Source organism: Thalia democratica, chromosome 9 (genome assembly GCF_965202585.1).
Source record: "Thalia democratica chromosome 9, ktThaDemo2.hap1.1, whole genome shotgun sequence".
NCBI lineage: Eukaryota > Metazoa > Chordata > Thaliacea > Salpida > Salpidae > Thalia > Thalia democratica.
Window position 1 is genome coordinate 17,478,335 of NC_139173.1, and position 9,802 is coordinate 17,488,136.

The 9,802-nt window shown below is 26.5% G+C and overlaps 1 protein-coding gene across 1 annotated transcript; it reads right to left on the bottom strand.

Annotated features, from left to right (window-relative positions):
* Positions 1-5,766: 5,766 nt before the first annotated feature.
* LOC145843865 (uncharacterized) lies at positions 5,767-8,303 on the bottom strand. Its single transcript, XM_082951122.1, has one exon. It carries the CDS (start codon positions 8,233-8,235, stop codon positions 6,940-6,942), a length of 1,296 nt encoding a protein of 431 aa, XP_082807248.1. The 5' UTR covers positions 8,236-8,303; the 3' UTR covers positions 5,767-6,939.
* Positions 8,304-9,802: the final 1,499 nt, after the last annotated feature.

A 9,802-nucleotide genomic window follows, 5' to 3' on the forward strand; every position in this document is an offset into this window, starting at 1 on the left:
ATTCAATCTAGTAATCTAAAAATTTTAGGAGGCGTTCTTAGCAAAATTTAAAATGATTTTTCTTGGCAAATTTTGAAAGTATTAAGAAAGAAAGTTATGGTAAAAGTCCTTAAAAAAGTTTTTTTTTGTTTTTAAACTAAAAATAAAATACTCTAAATTAAAAAATATTTTACTACAATATCTTTATGTTTTTTACATTTTGCTAAAAACCTTTGTAAACATTTGTTTAAAAATGAACATCATCAACATAGTTTTATGCCATCAATAATAAACAATGAACTTTACCACACGATCAACAACAAAAACTCGGATGCTGTTGTTGTTGATCGTGCGGTGAAGTTAATTGTTTATTATTTAAAAATGAAGGAAAAGATAGGACTTTAGTGAAATAGTTTTTTTTTTGATGTCCAACACCTTCTATAAAGAACACTTTTGTACTCTTCAACTTTGAACAGCCACAGCTTAAAATTTTAATTAACTTTTAATTGTTAAGGGCAACTTGTTGCCTTGTTAAAATTCTATAAAATTATATCAAGATAAAAAAACAATGCCTTACCCCCTTCCTATGGTCTTAACATTAGACTTTGTTTATAATCCCAAGTGAGCTATAAACTTTTGTTTAGTGAAAAACAAGTTAAAATAGTTTTTTAAAATACAAAAGGTTTCTTATACAAATAGATAAAACAACGTTTTTGAAGTCACATTTTCAAAGTGAGATGTTTTAGATCAGGGGTCGGCAGGCAGTTGGTGCTCGCGGGCCAAATTTGAAGTTTCCAAAGTCTTCGCGGGCCGCAGTTTTAGTTTTAGTGACATTTGAGTAATATTTTGGTTATAGTTTTTTTATAGAAAGTTTTACTTTCATTCACTTTGATGTTTAAAGTTACTTTTAGATATACATAGAATGTCTATTTAAGTCATATATACTTATTAGAATAAAACGTAGTGTTAATCAAGCTTAAATACCTAATTAAAATATCATCTTTATAAAAAAGTACACAATTTGTAAGAAAACAAGAAAGAAAAATTTACTACATTACAGTGTAAAAACTATTTTGAGAATTCGAAGATTTAATCAAAGTATTTAAATCAAAAGTTTCATACACACCTGATTCTTAAAAAAATGTCTTAAACAGGTTTAACCTAGTCTGGATTTTTTTAACTTTTAAATTAGGCTATTTGTTTAGCAACGCTGTTTAATAGAAAGTTCACAAAATATAGAAATAACGAAGTTTTTTAAAGGTGAATTAAATATATAGCAAAAAAAGCATTATAAGTCAGTTTCAATGAACAATAATGGCTTATTGGACATTTTTAACAGAAGTATAAAAGCTTATTATACCTTTAATGAAGAAGAAAAGCTATTTTTTTATTAAGCATTATAGCTATTCTTGCTATATTCTATCATTATCTGCAATAAACGCTTGCATTTGAAAAGAGTTGTGAAATATATGACGAGCTATAATCATTGAAAAACGTTATTTAGAATTCGGCAAGAAACAAAAAAAAATCAAATCGCTTAAGTCAGTTCAAACAAAGCACATGATTATCTTCAGTAACTACAGACTGATCGATGAAAAAGTTAAGACAAGTTATAAAGTAGCAAAATTATTTACTAAAAAGAAGATACCATTTAGAACTTTTATTTTTTTAAAGAATTCATGTTGGCGGTAGTATAAGATTTTTGTTTATTTCTTTACTGACAACAAAAAGTCGTGTTTAAGAAATACTTAAAGATTATAAAGCCGCATAAATCAAATTAGGACTTTAATCAATCTGTTAAGATGAGAGCACTGATACAACAAATACTGTTATCTGAGTATTTTTGTTTGAGGTGTTTTTAATAATTTTGACATTTTAGAAGAATTTCTAGGTTTAGTTCCTATGCAAAGCACAGAAATAGGTAAATAGATATTAAAAGCAAAGGCTCAATGCACCAATAAAAAGTTTGTGAAAGTACAAATTATTTCTTCTATTTTCAGTACAAATTTAGACTAAAGGTAAAAAAACATTTTTAAACATAATATCAATTTTACAAATATGCTCTTAAGCTACTTTGAATGTGTTTTTCAATAAAAATATTTATATGGTAAATTTTTTGTTTCAAATCAAAATTTCATTACTTTACATCTAAAAATTGTTTGAAATTTCAGGTTTTTTCAAAAATTCTCAAATTCAAACTTTTTCTAGATTAGTTCACTATAAATTGTCAGATTCCAAGATATCCAGGACTCAAGTTCTTTGGCACTGATTATTTATACTTAATTACAGTAGTATAAATAGTATTTCAAATAATATCAGCTGCAAGATTTAAAATTTAACATATAATATAATTCAACCAACACTGAGTATTATTCAAAACATACAATATAAATTTATTTTGCCACTCTTCAAAGAAAAAAAGTCAGCCTTAATGACAAAAAACTAGCCTGATATTTTCGTATACAAAAATTAGTCTAACTCAATAACTGACAAAAATACTAAATTGGCCTGAGATTTAAAGTTTTCAAATGGTCATAGTCTGAGTTTGTAGCAATGTTTAGTTATTTATTTAATTGAACTTGAACTAATCTGATTCAAAATGTACAAACTTAATAAATTTACCATCCTTAAATCTAGTTTGTTTTAAATTGGTAGTTTCGAAAAGCAGCAATTGTTTGTATTAGTATGCAACGCATTTAAACTAACTTAATTTACTAAAAAACATTGTTTCAAAAATAAAAATGTGTACATAACAAAAATTATTTTAATTTGTTACATTTATATTGTTTTAAATTTTTCTGAACACACTTAGAAATTACATATAGATACAATAATGTTAGAAAGTTATGCATAAATTAAACTTTATCTAACTTAAGCAGTAAATAAAAAGTGTTTTAAAATATAAGCATCTTTGTACACTTGTGTGCATTGGATTTAATTTTAAATGCAAAAAACTACTTAAAAATCGAAACATGTTAAACCAAAATCAAATAAACCTTATTTATTATTATTATTTTGAATTAAATGTATTTGTGTACACTCAAATATAATATTCAGTCATAATACATCTACAAAAGAAACTTAGGTATAAAATACATTTGAAAAGAATACCTAAACTGTAAGAAATACTATTTTAGTTAATTACTGTACATTACTTTTGTACAAAATGAAAAACATTTGCATTTGGTTATTTACTAAGTCGGTAAGATATAACTTACTTACTAAATCTAAGCACTCTTTACACTCTTTTTATAAATAATTAAATGATGTGGTAAAAAGAAAGTTATTATGAAAATGAGAAAAAACCCTGTTAGAAAGCTAATCTTTCTTTTTCACATTTTTAAGCTAATACAGTAAAGTATCTATATTATTTAAAAATGTTATGCATCAACTTAAAACTAAATCAAATAAAACTAAATTACCAAAAAAATATAATTTAAAACATATTGTTGTTCAGCGGGCCACATTAACATGCTCGCGGGCCACAAAAATTTCTTTCGCGGGCCGCATTCCATTCAAAAAAATAACGTGCTCGCGGGCCGCAGATTTACCCTTCGAGGGCCGCAATTGGCCTGCGGGCCGCAGTTTGCCGACCCCTGTTTTAGATAAATATTTATTGGTATTAGACATTAATGTTTACAAGTCATTTTACAACTTTTAGTTTTGTTAGTTTACAAATAGTGATATATATACTTTTTTTCCTTTGTTTGTTGTATTTACAATTAATTCTGACTAAACTGTGCTTTTATGTTAAAAAAATAGATGTTTCAGAAAAATTATTTACATTTTAGGAAATTTTAGTTTTATTAGTGTGCAAACAATAAAACTTTTGCTTTATTTGTTATTTCTGTAGATTGAAAGCTAAGTTTAACCAAACTTTGCTTTGTTTTTTATTAAAACAATCATTGTTTTATACAAACTTTATATTTTGTAAGTAAATGTGTTTTATTGTTATATTAGTACCCGTATGTTCTATTACAACTTTTATTCTTAAGGATAAACTTTACTTTTTATTCTGTTACTTATTTATAAAAAATAGTTGTTTTAGAAAAGTGTTTTTATTAAATTCCAATAACATCTTTATTATAATTACATATTTTTGTTAATTACTAATAGGTTAAGTTACTTAGATTATAATTGTGCAAATAAAGTAACTTACATGGATTCTAAATTGAAAATAAAGTAGTTAAAATTCTTAAAAGAGGCTAATGATATATAAAGGTAATAGATATTTTTTTATGTTCGATTTAAGATGTATTTCAACTAATACGTTAAAGCTTTTTTCAGCTTAAAAGTTTACCTAATTCTTTTCATTACCTTTATGATTTTTATCTAAATGTTTCAAATTAGGTTAATTTATAACTTGACAGTGTCAATCTTCATTCTACAATAAGACCAGGCTATGCCACTGTCTACTATTAGCTATTAATCTATAATAACTATGGCTTATTTTATTAAATACACATATTCATCTTCTATTTGTTTTTGCACTGCTTATTCTTTACAGAGCTCCGTAGAACTGTGTTTACTGATTAACAAAGAGAGACATGCGTCAGTTGATTAAGAAAAGCACTATGCAAATTGTTCTTATTGCTATATTTGATGAAAAAATTTGTTAAATAGAAGTTTTAAGAAAAAATATGTAAAACTAATCTCCGACTAATAGTTAAAAATATAACAAATAATTTCTGTACAACTAAACCTTATTAAACTTTGTTACTTTTTATACTATAAAAATTAAAACAATAAATTGTTTATAAAAATGAAAACTATAAGTAGCTGATATTATAAAAATATAGTTTTGCCATCTAAATTCCACAAAAGTGTTTACTAAACTCCATAACTTGAGTTTTTTTTTCACATAGCAATTGTAAATGTAATGTTCTCTTACGACTAGTCTTAACAAGCTAAGTGCAAAAATATTTAAGTTTCAGATCAGCTAAATTTAAGAACGCTTTATTTTTATTAGGGCTCTGCTTAGAAAACACTTTTAGGGCCATTAAATTGTGATAAGTTAACATGTAAAACACACATTAATAAAGTATTTATACTAGATTAAAAATTCTACGAAGCATTAACGGAAATTGAAAATTACCAGCACACAATCGTACTGCGTAATGGTTTTTTTAATTTAGGCATTTTAAAAAGAACAAAAGTTTAACTGGCTTATATTAGTTTACTTAAATTTGGTTTAACACTGTGCAACAAGTAAATTTAAACTGGTTAGCAATCAAAATATTTCTAGCGAAAAAACACGTTGTGACAGATGTTTCTGCTTAGCAGACCGTAATTGAGTCCTATGCTGTAAAACAAATTGAAAATGATTAAACCATAAACTGTTTGATTAAACTCATTTAGTTATAAGCTAAGACATAGACAATATATAATTATTAAGTTTTTAGATAAAAGCATAAATTAATATAAAAGTTTTGAAAAAGTGTTATTATCAGAATCTGGCCTGATTAATTAAAAAATAGCCGACTCTAGTTTGTAGACCCGATCGATCTATATTAATACTCAATCTATAAAGTCTATAGCACTTACTCTAATGATGATAAAAGTATATAAATACTAATTAAATATATTGTATAAATGATCTACAAATAGTTAAGAGCATCATTAATTTTGTTTGTAAAAACAAAAGTTTATGGTACTGTTAGTCAAACAATATAAAAAGAACAGTTTAAAAACCAAAATAGACTACTTACAAGTAGATCATATCACAAGCACTCTAAAATATGACTCTACGATTAATATTACCTTGAAATTTTATTCATTGTTCTTCAATTGAATTGAAGAAATATTTTATTAGATAAGGACTACCATTGAAAAATACCACTACATCAACAAATATAAATAGTATTTCACTGCATAACTGCATAAACGAAAACAATAACTTACAAAATAATTCTCCATCTATTTAAAATAAAATGACAAAGTTAAGTATTTACAAAACTTTAACTTTTATCAATTTAAAAAAATATTAAATAAAGTAGTAAAATATCGGCAAGATGATACAAAAATGTTTGGTTACAAAAGATCTCTTCTTGATTTAAGGTGTAAACTGAAAATAAAACAAGTGGTAAACAAAAAAACTGTGTAGATGTATATAATTGTTTGAATAAACTTGTTTAACATACAATATATCAAATAATATAAAGGATTTAAAATCTAAGAATTACAAGTTATAAGATTTGCCTGAAACAACAGACTTTCGAACTCTTGATTAGTTAGATTTTTTAGCTAAGTCTCATAGTTGACTTGATTAAATGTTATTTTTACAGTATGTATAAAAACATTACAACATAAAAAACAATGTTATTATACTACATTAAATATCTGCATAAGAAAATATTTCGGCAGCTAAAAAACATAATAAGCATATAGTTATTAATTTAAAATTTACTTAGTTGTGATTCAACTTTACATTATATCTCTTTGAAATATTGAAATTTTTTCTAGAAAACTTAAGAACTTTAAAACTGAAATAAATTTGTTAAAAAATTAATAGAAACAAGTACACTTATGGAAATTTACTATACTTGAACGTTTAAATAGTAAACTAGTTTACGTAAGGTAGAAATCTAAACCAACACTCGTTTCAAAAAATGAAGAAAAATTGTAATAGTAATCAACAAACTAGAACAATTTGGTTTATTTAAGTATTTTATATTTACATGTTAAGGCAATTTACAACAAAACAAACCACAATATTGGAAAAACATATACTTTAATTAGATTTAATATTCTAATCAAGTTTGAACTTTAAGTAAATAAAAAATCTTAAACTATTATACATTGGTATTTATTTGTACTATTTAACGCTTTTTTGATAAAAATAAAGTGTTTTTAAATATATATTTGCAGAACAGATTAAAGAAAAAATTTCATGTTTAAACACGAAAATGAAGGGTGGCTTGATTGAAGGTTTAATGGTGACTTGATTGAAAGTTTATATAGTTAATCTTTTAGTAAAGGCAAATTTTCATCATGAACAAAAACGTTCGCTTGTGACTGAGATGAAGTGCTGTGACCAAAAGTTTTTGATGCTGTTCGTTTTCTTGCACGAGCCTTTGCCACTTTTACTTTTTTTGATATATCAACATAAACATCAGTTTCATCTATTATTTCTTCTTGAATAAGCTCTTCAATCACATCTTCTAATGTGACTATACCAATAAAAAGATCGCAAGTTGAATCCAGCGGTTTTGCTTGGTTGTCAGCCAAACCAAACTGATGTGATACAACAATAAAAAGATGGCTTTTTGTAGCTTGAAATAAATTAAGACAATCATAAAGCATTGTTTCTCCTGTAACTGCATATATAGTTCGCTTATAACCTGAATTAAAAACATCTCTGACCAGTAAATTCTTATCTGGATCTATTTTAATTAGATTCTTTACTAGCAGCATTCCAACAAATTTTTCGTTTTCTTTATCAAGTACTGGAATTCGAGAATGTCCCCTTTTGATAATTTTGTCCATTAATTCACTGTTAAGTGTAGAGTCAAGATTTATGTAGAATATATATTCTTTAGGCGTGCAAATTTGTTTAACAAATTTGTCTGTCATGGACAAGGCTCCTTGTATTATCATTGCTTCGTCTGGCGATAGAGGCTCCTCGTTTGCTTCAACTTGCTCCGTTTTATGAAACTCAACTAGTGCTTTTAATTCAGCTCGTCTGAAAAAAGTTCCATGCTCTGTTCCAAGCAAACAATCCAAGAGTTTAGAAATAGGCCAAGAAATTGGAAAAGTAATTCCAACTAGAAAGTAGACAAAAGGTGACAAGTAAGATCCAATAGCAAGACCATACCTTGTGCAAATAGCTTGGGGTATAACTTCACCGAACAAAAGCACAGCTGTAACTGAAATTACAATAGCTGTGACTGGGTTCGATATTCTGTCGAGGAAAAGGGGCATACTCTCTACAGCAGCAGCGTTTGCTAACAATAAAGTTACAAGCAATAAATGATGCTTCTTAACAAGTGGTAAAATACGCTTAGCATGTTTTATTTCATGAGGCTTTCCTCCTACTTGTAGTACATTTAAACTCATTACATCTAAAGATAACAAACCCATGGTCAAACCACTCATTAAACCTGCAATCAAAACTAAACCACTGTAAACTCCTAAATAAATCCAAAACAACTGATCGTCAGGTTTAATTGTTTCATCTTTCATATACAATGTTCCAGAACAGTTTAAAACTTCTCCACCTTCTAAAAATTGGCATGTTATATTTTCAGTTGATTCCATAATAGTTTTTGCTTTTTAATTTAAAAACCATTTAAAGAAGGTGTTAAACACTAGAACTTTGTACTTATAAACCTAAAGTTAAGTTTTAAACATTTTTATAAAACCTAATATTGAAACCGTAACATTGTAGTAGCTTTATTCGAAATAATAGTAAAAATAAAAAATAAAATCAATAGTAACTTAATATTTAGCAGATACAGCAGTTAATGAACAGTGTTGCCATTCTTTGAGTCAAAAAACTGCACTGAGTGACCTTAAACTGCCCTGAGTTTTTTTTCATTGAAAAAAATTGCTTCTGGTGCAAACTACTTATACCTCATGTTCATTTTTATCCATAATATTTAAAAGGAAGGTTGTATGTGTATGCTTCTGCATTAGATGCCTACTTAACTTATGAGAATTACTGTTTTCAGAGATTCAACGTTAAAAGTTGAAAAAAATTGGTTGATAATTTAATATAACCATGTTAGTTAATCTACTTATAATAGAAAACAGTATGACTTTTTTTCGAAGTAACTTATGCTACTTTTAGGTCACACAGGCAAAATTTTGCTCTAAAAAGAGGCAACCATGTTGACAACCCTTAAACCACCTATTTTTATCATTACAATTTATATAAACATTGTTATAACAACTTGTTTTACTTATTGTTGTAATAAGTTGCAAATAAGCTAGATCTTGCTGTTTTTTGTGTAAATTTAGGTTTAAACTATTGAGCTAAAAAAAAAATGACAGAGTAGTCTATTCAAGAAGGAGGTTGAAATAATGATACTTTAAATTAGGTTTTCTTAAGTTTTCATAAAGGATATGTAATTTAAACTGTTTATCCTTTTTACTATTCTTATAAAGTATTTTTTAAAGATAACAAATAATTTGATTTGATAATCAATTAGGTTTTAAAGTTACTAATAGCTACATCTAGTTAAAGATTTAAAACCTCATAAATATTTAGTTTGGAATCAATAAAATATACTTGATTTTTTTAAATTGAATTAAGCATTTTTATTTAATTACATGTGGTGTTGTTTAATTATTTTTAGTTATTTGATTTTAAGGTGTAATCATAAAACTAACTACTACTTTTAATTGAAAAAAAAAACAATTCTTAAACTAAGTCTATTATCAATAAGTATATCAAATAAGCACTAGACTGCACCACGTGACTATTGACAACAGTTTCTGAAATAGTCAAAACCAGTTTTATTATTAGAACTCTTCAGGCAAATATAGTTGCAAAAACAGTAAGTCTAACTGCTACACTGAATTATCTGTTTCTGGAAACAGTTTAAAAGTTGAAGGTGGAGCAACACTGAATACAGTATGTCTACACTGAAAAAATTACATCTGCCTAAATAGTTTTAATAGCAAGAAAACGGTCTTGATTATCACCGGAACTGTTGTCAATAGTTGTGTAATGCAGTCTAGCAGGGACGTGGCTTGGTACGTTTCTGCAAATCTACAGAAACGTATACTTATGTGCGAAAAAACTTGCTTTTATTTCAGCTTGAAAAGACTCTGCTTTCTTAGCTTTTAGTATTCATTTATGCTTTGTTATGCACTCCTGAGA

What these genes read in the sequence shown, in the direction of transcription:
- LOC145843865 (XM_082951122.1), bottom strand. Translation starts at nt 8,235, where the DNA reads ATGGAATCAACTGAAAATATAACATGCCAATTTTTAGAAGGTGGAGAA.